This window comes from Rhea americana, unplaced genomic scaffold (genome assembly GCF_003343005.1).
Source record: "Rhea americana isolate MKP2758 unplaced genomic scaffold, rheAme1 scaffold_206, whole genome shotgun sequence".
In the NCBI taxonomy this organism is placed as follows: domain Eukaryota; kingdom Metazoa; phylum Chordata; class Aves; order Rheiformes; family Rheidae; genus Rhea; species Rhea americana.
The window spans coordinates 565,524-580,859 of record NW_028186217.1 but is presented as its reverse complement, the minus strand read 5'-3'; the positions used below and the strand labels follow the sequence as shown (position 1 = coordinate 580,859).

Below are 15,336 nucleotides of genomic sequence, written 5' to 3'. Positions count from 1 at the left end.
ATGGCCACTACATAAGGAAAGTTCAATGAGAGTAAAATGAAAACCCCTCCACATGGCTCTTAAGAGTTGCGTCCACTCAGTAGCAGTGTTAGGTCTAGCTGCTTAAAGTACAAGTAACCTGAATCCCACTGGAGTAGTGCCTTACCTGGCATCAGCCTTTTGCAACTGAAATTTTAAAATAGAAGTAAAGAGGCCAATAACTATATGCATCAACATTAAAGTCACTGGAGTTTCATCTCAGTTTTTCATGTTTGCAAGGTGATGGCCTTGTTTCAACAAATCATAAGGCTAAAGAGATGCATGCCTTTGCTGACAGTTTGAATTTACTGTGATAAATTTATCTTTTAAACAGAACAAATGACGGACCACAAAGATTACTAAATAAAAGGGAACTTAAGAATGGATCAATGAAGATAATTTGCCCTGAAGCTTCAATATAGTTAATGATAGAAGTTTTATAGGACAAAAAATGAGTTGCTAAAAAATTTTTTCAAAATTCTCAACATTAAAAGCACTCAAAACTTTTGTTCCGGTTTAAATTAAAAAAATTAAAGAGAAAGAAACCTACTTCAATGAAAGAGTTCAGCAGATAAAAATGGAATAAAACAGGAGAATTAGAAAGATGAATTCTAAGATGATTTACATATAAAGAAACGGAGAGAAAAAAATAAGTGAAATGACATCAATCAGAGTCTCATCTGGCAAGATTAAATGCCCTATTTACAAAGATAAAGTAACCATATCCAGTAACTCTAAAAAAGTTTGAGAGTAGCTAAAGCTTATAAGAATAGCATTCTGTCTAGCATATGGAGATACTTCCTAAATAAAATTGTTTTGGTCTCTTCTGCACAAGCTGCTGCTTTGTTTCAACTACAATTCCACACAGTAATGGTTATTAAATGTAATTATACTGGTTATTTAGACAGAGCTTAAACCAAAAGGAATGAATGGCAGTATTCCAAGATTCACATCATTCACAATATTTCAGAATTTTGATTTTYCAAGAAAATATCTTTACTCAATATGAATATTTAGAGTGTTTGAAAAGCACTTGAAACCTGAATGACAACTTAATTACTGCTGAAAATCATAAACAGATTTTGGTCTTTGAACTTCAGGAAAATATTTTTGAAGAGATGAACTGAGCTAAAATCATTGCAGGTGTGTTTAAGGATAGCCATAYATACATTTATAACATAAGGACATAGACATTTAAGTTTTAGCTGTCAGCAAGATATTATAACAAAATAAGATCAAAGTGGGTTTCCCATAAAATGAATAAGACAAATGTTTCTTCAGCAGATCATTAAAAGCCATACCCTGCAATGAAGGCTTGGCAAGGATTCAGATGGGAATAGGTTGGTATCCTAAATGACATCAGATGATCAACAACCTCTACAGCATCAAATTAATGCATTACAATACACATTTGCATTTTGATTTCACACTTTAAAACATCAGTTCTAAAGGATTAGGAAATCATCATAAAGATGTTCTCATTTGCATTTGTTAAAATTCTAAAATAACGTTGCTTGACAAAAAAACACCAGAAACACTACAAAAACACCTTTTCTGTTGTAGTATAGTATCATCTATGATGATAACAATCATGAGGAGTCATAAAGCAAATAAGATGCAATAACTGTTAGCAAGACTAAGGTCTGAATACTCAATAGTTTGAATGTCTCAAAATTTGGAGGTATAATTTAAGAGCCTCTAATATTCAAAATCTTTGGGACTTTAAGTGCTCAATGAGCTTCTCTTATCTATCTCTCAAACAAACCAAATCTGACTGCAAATAATTTTGCTAAAAGGGAAGGTAGAAGGTCTTATTACTCAACTAGAATAAGAACACCATGAAGAAAGTTAGTTTYAGTATGTGCACCTTACTATGATTGAAACAGTTTATGGTTTACATAGGTCTAACATTTTGATTAATACGATTTAATTCAAATTGTTTCAGGATTCAATTGTGATGCAACCTGTGTATGCAGACTGGGGTAATTGCCAAACAGGAAGGAAAAAAATACTTAACTCAATTTATTCTAATTTGGAAGGTTGGGAGATCAGAACAAATTAGATTACAAAAAACTACTATTGATGCTATAGTTATTCACATTTAATTTCTTTTACCTTTCTTTGTCTTTAATTGCTTGTTCGGCCATTAATTTTCTTAATTCTTCCAGATGCTGTATATATTTCTCTTCCTGTTCTTGCCACTTGAGCTGTTTTTCACCCCAGTATTTTTTCACCTAGAGTTTGAACAAATACCGTAAACAAAATAATAATCATTCATAGCCTAAGACAGTGAGACCAAACAAATCAAGAGAAGTATTAAGTTATGGAAAAACCAAAGCTTATCTTTTTAAAATAATGTTTATATTTGAGAACAGTATGTGTTAACAAAAAATTTAATAGGAGCAGAATAAGAGAGCATGGAACTGCAAAAACAGAAATAGTAACATCAGGCCTTGGAYACTTGAACTTTCCCATTTTCAGCTCTGAAATCACCTTCATTCGCTCCCACCAAACCCTTCAACTATGTTGTTCAAGTGAATGTCCCTTGAGTCAAAATGTCCTAGTTTAGCTCCAACAGCTGGATCCATGCCAGTGCAGCTTATTTTGGCTGAAAAGGAGTATTAATGTAGAACTTACTAAGTAATAGGAAAAAGTATATGGTGGTCCTCGTGTAAATATGCAGCTTTTCCAAAAACATGTGAAAAAAAGGCCATAGTAAGGGTGTGAAACCTGAGCAGGGAAGCTTATCTGAAAATAGGAACTTCTGTCGATACAAAAAAAGGAATCATGTTTTAAAGTAAATATTGGTCAAGTGAGACTCAGAATTTTTTATTGGAATAAATTCCATGGGACTCAATTCCCAAAACTAGAGCTGTTCTTCAAAGATAAACAGGCACAAATAGTAGTAAACTTCTTATTCCCACTTCATCATCACATAAATTACAAGTGTTACCTTAAAAATTGTTGCAGTGATACACTTCCCCAAGATTTGAATGGTGACTTGAGCTAACCTCACAAGCCACCAACCAGTTCTGAATGCTAAGAAAGCGGCTTTTAGGCACAGGAACAAGAATTGTCTTCTCATCTCTGAAGTGCTGACTTCAGAGTTTTTTATAGAACATTCAAGAGCATCCAAATTCCACTGAAATTCTGTAATATCACTCCAATGTTCGGTGATTAGGTGTTCTAGTGTTAGGCGAATCAGTTCAGGTACTGGTGACAGTTCTGGAGCCAGACAACACAGGCCTTGCAGAGAACTCAGGAGGCTGTCTAGTCCATGAAGCATGGCAAGCAACCTTTCCAGTCAAGAAGACAGCCCAAAAATGGGAAGGTATTAACTTCGCTTCTGAGAAAACAGTATCAGCAATTTTCATGGAGTCCCAACTGCCATAGCTGGATTGATAGCACTACTGCTCCTAATAAGTATAAAGGTAGGTATAATATTTATACTATGACACAATATCAGCAGTGGCTGTAGTATAGATACACTCTGACCCTTTCAAATTTCAGCTACATTTACAAGAAGATGTTGTTCATCATCTTCACAGAAATAAGGCTTTCTCACTTTAGATGTCTGGTAGGGGAAGAGAAAARGCTGTGCTTCTTAGAGAGCAAAAGGTAGGTATGTCCTACCAGCAGCAACACAGCAAAATTTCCTAATGGTGTTACATCTAAAGGAGTGACAGTGGCTGATATCAAGCAAAGCTTTCAGCTACAAGTAATTGTAGGCCTTATTAAAGCTGACGGCTGCTAGAAGCAACTTTCACAAAGGCTAAGAAAACATCCTTTATGGAACAGAAACCACAGAAAGACATGAATAGCACAGCTGAACAAAATACTGCAACCACAATTCCAGTGCCACGGACTGAGAAGTCATCTCCATCCTCATCTCTCACTATACATCCTTTCCTGTGACACATCGGCTCAGGACGTGGCAACCAAACAGCAAATCAAATGTGTCAGGCGTCAGGATTTACTACAAAAGGAATAGAAAACAAAGCAGAGAACATAATTATAGCAGTATGTGAAGTTCTGGTCCCTTCCTCTCAAAAAGGCATCTCTTCTTATGGAAAGAGAAGTGGAGAAGAGAAAAAAGGTTCATTCTGTTCATACTAGATTTCATATAGGTAATGATGGAACAGGATGAGTCTTTTCAGATGAAAAAGAGAGAATTTGTGGAGGATAAGATAAGAAGCCTAGAAATTCATAAACGGCATGAAGAGGCTGGATAGGATTCAATTCTCTCTTTTCCAGTATAAGAACTAGGAGGCTTCAAATGAAGCTACTGAGAGCCAGACTCAGAACAAGCAAGATGAAACAGTTCTTCATGGAATGGGCAGAACACTTTGTGGATGGATACAGGAGCTTTACATGTGTTTGAGCAAAGACCAGCAACTACTTGAAGAGAGAGCTATTGAGGAGGGCTTATTAAATAGACAAGCCACACTGGCATCAGAAAATATAGTTGGCGACTGGAAAAGTAACCAGATGGAGAGAGGAGAAGCATTACACATGTTTACCCTACAATTATGGCCACTGCCAGGAGACAGAACATGGACTGGTGGGCGCTTGGCACGAATCAGTGCGGCCACTCTCACCACCTGCATGCCATGCAGGAAGGGATGCCTACGCACCTCAGCTGATAGCACAAAACTCAGTGTTGGCACTAACTTGGTTGTATGCCTAGGTGAAAACTACTTACTTTTTATAGTATTAACCTAAGACAATCCTTCAATCAGTTCAGCTATATCACAAAGCTATAGCATGAAAACAGGCTTTATGAAGATTGYCATGAGACTGCTATATTTATCACTGAAGTTGGAGACAAACTCTTTATTGCCAAAAAAAAGAGGGAGAAGAGGCTGATTGTTTTGTTTTTACAGTAAGGTAGCTAAAGAGCAATAAATTTTGTGGTGCAAAAAGATAATGGAGAAAAAGTCTCTTTCCTTGCAGCCTAGGCAAAGTCAGAGCTAAGTCCGCTTATGGTCGACTTTATCCAGTTTACTTCAGCCATCAAGACAGTTTCTTGTTTCTAGTAGAATTTCACATGGCACTTTACAGCTAATGAGCATCAGTTATCTTACTACCAAAAATTGCATTTTTTTTATAGCAAACAAGCCCAACTGAAAATCTTATACAGGCCTCCTCTGCAGTAGTACCCTGCTAATGACAAGCAAACTGACAGTAGACAGAGAAATAGGCTACTTTTCAGGGAAAGGAAGGTGACCCTTACAAACAGAACTATGCTTTGAGTCAGGCACTGGCTAGATCTGAGCCTGCATGAGGCCAGAAAGAGAAACACCATGGTGGGGTGGCAGAAGGAATAGCTATTTCCTGCTTGATTTCTATGAGTTGGTCTGAAGATCATCTTTGTGARGTCCATGTGGGACCTTTCAGCAGGTTAACCCCTGCACATTGGTAGGAAATAACAAGAGTTCAAGAAATCTGCCCCAGACAGTTAGGCTTTGACAAGTAACAGGTTACATGAATTGTAGTTATATATAACCATGCAGTAAGATGAATTTAAAGAACAGTGCAACATAGGATATGGCAAATCCACATGCCACACATGTACAAAATAYATGCAAAAGATGATTGTTAATACAAAATAAAATACAAATGTAAAAGAAGAGGTGAAGATACATAAAATCAAGAGTAAGAGTTTTTCAAATAAACACTAAAAAATAAATCATATTTTAGAAAAAAAATCCTTTAATTTACTTGATTTCTAGAACTAAGTTTCAAGAAAGGTAAATGGGAACCTCTSCGTAAATGTAGATATAAGGACAGAGGAATGCATTCAAGGAGCTACACTCATTTTGACTATCTTAATATAAAACAGTTCAAACTGTGTAAGGTGAATAGATGTGATCATAATACTGTACCTCAGTCTACAAAAGGTAATAACTATGCTTTTTGGCAACATGACATTTGAGCCATTTCTTGTATCCTTTTTGCCTATGGAAAGCCCCAACACATCTCCATATCAGGTCTCCAGCATTTCTTGATCCTGCAGTCCCTTGCCCTAACTGAAGCTAAGCTGACCTATCCTGCCGGTACCACTTAACATAAAATAAAGTACAACCCATATTCTATGTCATCTCTATCAGGTATCATATGCTCTTTTCTGTATYATACAAAGTACTCTGCTTATACCAATAAGAAAGTTAAGATTAAATGATAGACCTACGAGGATTCATGTTATTGGAATTTCTCTTGGTTGTACTTCTCWCTCTTTCATTCCTATTTTTTTTTCCCATTCCATATGCAGATACCAGAAGAAAAAGACGAGTTGTGACAGAGAAATAATGACATATCCTGATGTACTTCCAAATCAAAAGGCAAAAAAATGGCAAGAGAACGGCACAGTGCTTCATACTACTTTACTGCTGAGAAATCCCAATTCCTTAAACACTTTACTGCTGAGAAATCCCAATTCCTTAAACTTAATAGGCTTCTTGGCAATTGCTAGACTGAACAGGAAAAGAAAAGCTACAAAATTCACTAATATTGGTTGCTTCTAACAAAAGATAATGTTTATCTTTAAAATTAAAATTGATTCTTTKAAAAGACTGTTTATGACATCAGAAGCATACAGTTTTAATAACAAAGCTGGAATCACTTTAAAATGTTATCATTTAGAATTCACAGACAAAAACATAATTAAAATCAAATAAGCATTATACGCATGTTTAAAAAATGTAAAATATAGTTGGAAAAACAGAGAATAACAGCTTTATAAAAGATGCAAATGTCTAAAAGCAGGGATATTCAATGTAAGCATGATAATAATGATAAAAACTTAGAAATGTTATTCTAAAAGCAGAGAAAATAATTTAAGTACCTTAAGTAACATTAGCTTTGCTTTTACATTCACTTTAAATTAAACATCCTGCACACGGAGTTTGGGTTTGAAGCTTTGCTGAATTGAGCTTCACAGGAATGCCTACCTGCACACAGTCCCTTAATAAGAAGGGTTTCTATTCCATCCCAAATCAGGGAATTTTTTATATGAACTTTAATTCAAGCAAGAGCTGGAACCTGCATCATTTAGGAATTCTGCAGAGCTCTAAGCATGAAACTCAGAAACAATTCAAAAAATACAAGCTTACATAATTTGAGATATATTAGACTACAAATTATCTTATGTATTTTAAAGCACTGATTGCAAAATGCTCCAAGAAAATRTTAATTAAAAAAATCAACAGATTTCTTGACTTACAAATACATCAAGTTCCTTAAGACAGAGAGTGAAAGTGTCAGACCTTACCCCCGCCCCCCAAAATGTAGGTAACTGCTTACAACCAAATTTACTCAGGTAATSATCTCACATAGAAAAAGCTTCATGAAATAGCAATAAAAATAACTTCTGTAACACTCACTGATCTATGTTGCACTCAGGCCTCTTTGGGAGGCTTCAGCTGAAATGCCAGTCAGAATATTATTCTCTTTAAATGATCTACTTCATAAAAACAAACCTTTAACTGTCAGGATTCAGGATAAAAYAGGTCTGTCAAACAGTGCTTATATTTCCAAATTTCCAATTTATAAGCCAGTCATCATTTTATTTAGACCATTTTTTACWTAAGAAGAATATGAAAACAAAAACAATTATAACCATGTTACTTCAAATGCTATTCTTAAATATTAAATGGAACACTTATGTTTATGAAATAAAATTCTTTCTTTTCCAATTATTCCATTTTCTCTATTCCATACTTTATTTCTCATAAAATCTAATTAGGACCCATAGGTTATTTCTGAAATTCAATATTTAAATATATAGGGAAAAGTCTGAGGTCATGTGGTCTAACAGAGTAAACATAGCATCTGTTTTTAAGATTCAATGTCATTTTACCCATACTAAGGCTTGGAACTATTTGATATACTCTGCCCATGCTACAACCTCGGTAGAGAGGGGACGTTTATTTTACATCAATCGTGCTTTTTTTTTTTCGCTSCCACAGATCATTCACCAGAAAAATACCCCTTTTAAGGGGTATTTTTAAGTAGCCCTTTTTAAGGATCTAAAATCTAGTGTATAATAATAATGTATAAACGCAACGCATGACTAGTGACCTCAGATGGCTGCTGTTCTACCTGTGCATAGGCAGAGGACTGTTCTACACAGTCATTATATATAGGTCATAGAAGAGGTGCAAAGTCTGCACAACTGAAATAGTTACACCTGAAATAAGCACCGCTGGTGGCTGGGTCAGCATAGCCTCACCAAGCCTCTTCCCTTCCTCCTGGCTTTATAGCTGCCTGCCACTATATACACAGTGTAAGTAAAGACAAATAAGCAGAGCAAAGTGTAACAAAAAAAGGCAGAACAAAAGCTTTTCATAATCTAAGAAACAAGTCATCATTAAACATGGGCTGCACCTCTCTCTGCACCTGTGTTACCAGTGATGGTGAAGAAATTGCAAAAGCTTAAAATCAGACTCTCCAACAGAGACAACCTACATTATCCATCAAATACCAAACAAAACTGCATCACATCACACTCTGAGAGCTCTTTCACAAGTTCACACAACACATTGAAAAGTTCTATAGTAACTTGTGTCTTCAACTTACTTTATAACATTAAATACAGCATCTAACAGCAATAACAACACATCAACCAAGAACAAATACCAGAAAACACATGCCAATGTGAAAAAAAAAWCAAAAAACAGARTATAATTTTTTAATATAATGCACTTGTGCATAAGCTTGGAAAACTCCCTCGGGCGTTTTTATAGAMGTTTATGCTGAAAATACTGTTGATGTCTACAATATGCTTATGCAACTTATGCACAATACTGCCTAATTCAAGGAAAAGGTAAAATCAATACTGCCTTAAACAGGATTTGTCTGAAAATGCACATACAGCTTTCTCCATAATTGAGCCTAAAATGACAACATCTTAAATAATACAAGGATAAATAAAATAAGTTGAAGGATAAATAAARCAAATTAAAAGTATAAAGCCTTGAGTTACTTGGTCTGACCTCATAGCTGGCCATGCTGTGAGCAGGATGTTGGGCTACAGACCTCAAAGTCCACTCCAATCTGCATTCCTATGGAAAGCATTAGTATTCTGCATATCTTGAAGGAAAGAATAACATCTCTTGAAACTGAGTTTTTGACAATAGTTGTAATTTTGCTGTGTGATTTAGCATATTTTGACAGAAGTACTGTGCTCTGCCAAGAACCTATATTTGATATTTAGGATAAACGGCAGAGGAGGAATAAAGCCAGGTGACCACTTTAAATGAGTAAAGTCTTCAGGTAAAGGAGAAAACTGGATACATCCAGTACRTGAATGTAGTCACAGCCAAGAACAATGAGCTCACAAATCAAATAAAATCAATTTGGAATTAGGCTGCTTTTCAAAYGTTGGCTCTGGAGACTTGCAGCAATGAGAAATAATGAGCAGACAACAGCCTCTATCTGGAGACAATGTCTTCAGCATCTTTACTTTCAACCATGCACTTCTTTGCAGAACTGTTGATATAACTATATTCTAATGATTATCTAATGGCAAAATTATCATCTGGAATACAATATGCAGCAAGGCTTCTGCCTTCGATATGTTTGATATGGCAAGACAACTTGTTTCATTGGACAAAGCAAGGAAAGGATATTTGAACGCTTGATAGGGAAATTCCAAGTAACRTAGGATTTTATTTTCATTCTTCTGCTAAGTGAATCAATTTTACCAGCCTGCAGAGAACTCCAAAGAGGCATATTAAACAAGCCATTTATTTTGCTCTGCTATAATTTCTTTTCTGCTTTCAGTAATTGTTGYGAATTAAAATGTTTCAGTAACAACTTAAGCAAGTAGTTTCAATTTTTTTCTGCAAAGACTATTACTACCTCTACTGAATTGAGAATCCCTCAGTTTCTAGGGAGTCTAATTACCCACATCATGCTCCTGTCAGTATTTGTTTGCCCCAACTTACATATGTTACAAAGGGGACATGACAGATAAATAAAGATAAACAGACAAAGGCTAAATAGAAAACACGACAACGGAAACTAAGACCGAGCTTTTCTTCTTCTTTAAACAGGCCTTCGGTAGTGTGAGACATACTGACATCATTAAAGCTTTCAATATGCACACTATGAAGATACTCTGTTTGGAACAGTTTAGCCTTATTTACTCAACTCTGCTTCTAACAGACATGTTATAAGAACAAAATTTTTAGTCATCATTCTTGCAAACACTTTAACACGTGTAGTCCYATGAACGTAAAAGAGATTGTTTACTCATCAGCATTTGAAAAATAAAATTATAAGAGTTCATCTTATACTCTAGCTTATTTTTTCTTCAAATAGTTATGCATTAATAACAAATATTCTGCAGATGAGCTAGGACTCTAAGAAAGCCATATTTTAGTGAAAAAAACCAAAATCTATAACCTTAGAATTAAAAACTCCCAGCTTTGTGATATATTATTACAATAAAAAAGTCATCAGAAATACAGCAAATATATGACACAAATTTGATTTTCTAAAAGCACTGATTTTCTAAAAACACTGTGGTGAATTTCTGGTTTTCTATTAAGATGAAGTTCTTGCTTATGAATCAAAGCCACTTCCAAGTAGTTACCAAACAAGCACTCAGAATGATGTAACATAAATTTCTGATTTCCTGAAATGGTTAATATTATCATTGTGTTTCAGGCCCACTCTTAAGGTCCTCGCAAAGAGTAGCATGCTATCGTGCAGACAATATACTGTAAGGCTCATTTGCTGCATTGCAGCATACTTAACTGCAGCACTGGAAGCCTTCAGTAGTCTCTGACACATTACTGAAAGCACACAAATCTGTAAGTGTTAGAAATCCAGCAGAGCCTCTGCACTGATTTTTTGTGCCATTGCGATACTCACAGACATTATGTCTTTGTGTAGGTTATTTTTCTGGAAACATAACAAATTAACAGAATCAACGTGCAAGAGCATGCAGCTTTAAAGCTAAATCAGACAGTGGCACATTAACCATTTTCTAATCTCTATACTAATACTAAATACTGTTTACAAGAATATAAAGTAGTGAGATCAGTTAAAGATTTTAAAGGCAATTGTACATATTAACACATCCAAAAATACATTTCTCATACTTTTTCTATCTCCTGTGCTCTACGAATCATCTCCTGTTTTTTCTGTATCTTTTCTTTTTCATTTTTCTTCTGTTTTCTTCTAGTTGCTCTAGCAGCTTCTAGTTTAGCAGCCTCCTCCTGTTGCATTCTCCACTGCACAACCTGAAAWAAATGGTTGAAAAACTTTAAGTTTAGACAGCTCTGCAACAGAATTTGTGCAATACTATGATCCTGTAAAGCTGAGAATTTTAAGGAAACCCACATAATCTATTTCTAAGTTAAGATTTATAATTTTATCAGTAATATGCAATCATATAGAAGCACCATTTAGGCATATATTAATATGTAATTCACAACTGACTAGTATATTCTGCAATAAAATCACATGTGAAAAGTCAAAGATTTTAAATAAAATTCTCAAAAACATCAGATCTTAAATTCCCCTTTAGCACTTACCCTTTCAATRATATATCAACATCTTAATGATCCTGTCCCTTTTTTAAGAGGAGACCTGGGTTCTATGCCACTGTRGGTGGATTTGACAGCTTTCTAGGTTGGTATGGCATGCTGTATTTTTATTTCCCAAATTAGATGTTATGAGCGATTAGACATTGCTAGAATAAATTCAATGGGTGCAGAGAGACACTGTTTTCCAGAGAAATAATGTGCTGCTGATCATGTCATTGTCAATCCCTAATTTAAGGTTTGGACATGCAATCAAGAAGATCAAGCTGCTGCAGTTTGAGAAGCTACAAATTATCATTTGAGCCTCTGTAATCACCCATAGCCATCCTAAATGCAAGGAAACATGCACTACCCACATCTTTCAGTGTAAGCCCTTTGGCGTACGGGTCAATCAGGAGGAAGTGTAACTAGAGCAGGAAAACAGCAAACCAGAAAAAGTCATGAAGAGAAGGATTCAGGCACTGCTCAAGTACTAATTCCAGGGGTGTGAAGTAGCAATCTACAGGCAGAAAACTGTGGAGCAAGTTGACAAGTCAACTTTGAAACTAAGGAAGAAAAAATGTCTGAAGATCAATCATTATTTTCATCTCTAGCCCCATACCTCTTCTGTCCCTTTGCCCAGCTGACTAGCTACAGGCAGATGAACTCCCCGAGGCAACCTGCTTTTGTCTATACCCATCACTGACAGTAACTTTATATGCCGCTCTGTCTCATTGGCTATTGAACTTTCAACTGATTCATAACACTGAAAAGCACGTGGAGACCATAATTGGCCCCATTTATCTAAAACCTCTTCCACAAGAAAATTTGAGATCCAAAATGCTCGTTTGTTTGAAAACCTGCTTTCGTCCTCATCTCATACTGTTTGATGTCAAGCCCAGGTCACCTAGATCGCCTGATACCTATTTTCTTCTGACTTTTCTACTTCAGTTCAGGTATTGTGACTGATCTACACCATACTCAGTTCCGTCTCTGCTACTGTTTGGCATTTGTTGTTGCTAATGTATTTTTACCCACCTGCATTCAGGCTGTTAGCTTTTCTACTCACCTCTGTTATGGCTATATGTCTTTGGCATTTTTGTTGTATTTTTTTTGCCACCAATTCTCTGCCAAATTGGAACAAACTACCTTTTAWAAAAGAAGCAGCTTGATCCTCTTGGTCTCTATGGGAAGCTACTTTGTAACCTCTTGGCCACCTCCCCGCAGCTAGTTTAGGACCCCTCACTTCTTTTGTGTTCTGCACTAACTACTTGGATATCTGCACTGATAATTCTGCTGCTTTCCCATTGCTCTAAAACAGATTCACTGGAGGAGATGAGGGAAGTTAAGGAAGGTTTCCTATTAACATTGCCCACACTCCTAGTCACGTGAAGTAGGTGCACAGCAACGCAGCTTCTCTCCCTCTCTCACCACATTAGACTATGTGTGGTAAGCAAGGAAACACATCCTGCATTCATTTTCCCATTAGATTCTGATTCATTCATAATCTACCTGAGGTGTTGAGGCCTAATGTCTAAACGGATATATGCCACAAACTTGCATGAGATTTTTAATCACGTTTCTTACTTGCACATTAACCAAATAGTTCACTCTGAAAGGCTACTCAATGAGACTACTCTCAATAAAAATAAGCAGATCTCAGTTTATCCTGCCAGGATCATGGTACGAGTTCACAGAGCTCTGGAATCATCTTTTGCTAACCATTACTTTCTTCTTATGCTTTACTCTATTCCCTGTTTCCTCACAGCTTGTCATAATGCCTGATGCGCAAATGTATCCCTCAGATTTTACCCAATAGAACTCTGTATCCAGGTATATCCAGATATCTGTTATTAAATCCCTTGTTTCTACAACCCAATATCCTCTAAGAAAGCAAAATTCGAGTTGTACACTTTCCATCATCTACTTGGTAGTGTATCTTGGGGGAGGGAAATTCTGGAGGACTTAATCTTTGCAATCTAGTGATTGATTCTGAGTTGTCTATTGTTCAGAATAGCCCATCCTCTTTCATGTTTTGATGGATTACCTGGAATTGTCCATCACAGAATTAACAATATAAATGAAAAACATGAAGATAATATAGCATGTTGGTGCATTTCTGATCCTTTCCAGGATGCACCATTACATGTTAATCTTCCTGAGGATGCACAGATATATTTACAGAAGACCAGCTCCAAAAAAAAAACCTACCAGATTCCAATCTCATCCTTTGACTCAAGCATTTCCTTAATTGCACTTAGTTTCCAAACACAACTCTGCAGAAATCAACAGACTCCTGTGAAAAAGATTTCAGCTTTTGACAGCTTTCAGACTGTGAAATTAGTCTAATGTTCCTGACACCTGCTCAAGAGTTGCYGGTGGTTAGTGTAACAGTCTTGTACATTTGGCACCTCACTCTCCTGAGAGAGCAAAGACATCAGCTACGGTACAGATTCCTGGGACTTTCTCTAACAGCTAGTTAAGCTTGTGCAGAAACACCACAGACAGTACGGGTGTTTCAGTGCATCTATAGTTTACAGTGCCTGCCAAACATTTTAATAAAATTTGTCAGGTGGCTGGATTGATCATTCAGCTCAATATGCCAAAAGCTACTCTTGACATATTCTTGACTTGCTATATTGGTTAAACAAGACAATATGTTGTCAGTATCTGTTAATGCAGAGTGAGTTCTTTTCAGTGTTCTCGAGCATGTTGTTCCGAGCCGGTGATACACGATTTACCCCAGTGTTGTCAATACTAGCTCTTTGCTGATCTATTACTGATTCTATGATTCTATGACTATGTGCTAGTTTCAATAGGATAAACAATGTCTCCTTTTTGCTGGCTTGCCAGTTCTTTTTGCAATAGATTTGGCAAATATTAATAGAACTCTATGTTTCAGCAGTTTCAAAGACAGTACGTGAAAGTCTATTTCTAATTTCAAATCACCTTTTAAGTGTTTATTGTCTTGAACTATATCCTTATATTTTGCTGCAGTTATAGGCACAGTTATTAAAAATCGTTTATTGGCATGTTGAGAATACTTTGATAAAGAGCTTTGTTAAAGTTCATGGCCCTGTTGCTCAGCAGAGGGTGATGCACCTACGCAATCACCTATTCAGCTGATAGAGTTATTTGCTTTGTTTCCTCCTACCATTAGCTCTTATCATGAGCTTTTGATCACATTTCTCCAAACTAATGCTGTTTGTCAGTATTTCTGGGATAACCTTACAGCTAGGTCCACTGTTCACTCAAGATCATACTTGCTGATCTAACAGAATCTAAAACAAAATGTGGCAACTAAGTGGCTAGCAACCTTGTTATCTATTACATTGAGCACTGGGGAACTGCTGAAGTGATACTACAGATGTTCTTCTCTTTACTGGTAGTTGTTCAATCCATTCATTGACATATTTTTCCTTCCATCATGTGCAATTATGATAGAAAGTGTTTCTATTTCCCACATTTCTTGAACAATTTCCCAATGGATTTGATAGCACTGGAACAGGTTGCCCAAAGAGTTGTGGAGTCTCCTTCTCTGGAGATATCCAAAATCCACCTAGATGCAACCCTGTCTACCATGCTCTAGGTGACCCTGCTTGAGCAGGGATGTTGGAGTAGACGATCTCCAGATCTCTTCCAACCTCAACCATTCTGTGATTCTGTGATATTTTTTCCTTCTGCAAAGTTAAATACAGTGTTATATTTATTTTCCCTTTATGTCTTGTTTCGAATAAAAAATTCCAAACTAGGCTCTTAAACAATATCTCTTTGCAGTCTCCTAAAA

The 15,336-nt window shown here is 36.1% G+C and overlaps 1 protein-coding gene across 3 annotated transcripts in view; it reads right to left on the bottom strand.

Annotated features, from left to right (window-relative positions):
* CCDC148 (coiled-coil domain containing 148) overlaps positions 1 to 15,336 on the bottom strand; it is an 85,853-nt gene that overhangs the window by 13,334 nt on the left and 57,183 nt on the right. For all 3 annotated transcript variants that reach the window (XM_085304321.1, XM_085304323.1, XM_085304322.1), the window contains 2 exons: positions 11,127 to 11,267; positions 2,134 to 2,252 (listed from right to left, as the gene is read on the bottom strand). In XM_085304321.1, the coding sequence (XP_085160447.1) occupies positions 2,134 to 2,252; positions 11,127 to 11,267 (260 nt within the window). The remainder of the gene's footprint in view (positions 1 to 2,133; positions 2,253 to 11,126; positions 11,268 to 15,336) is intronic.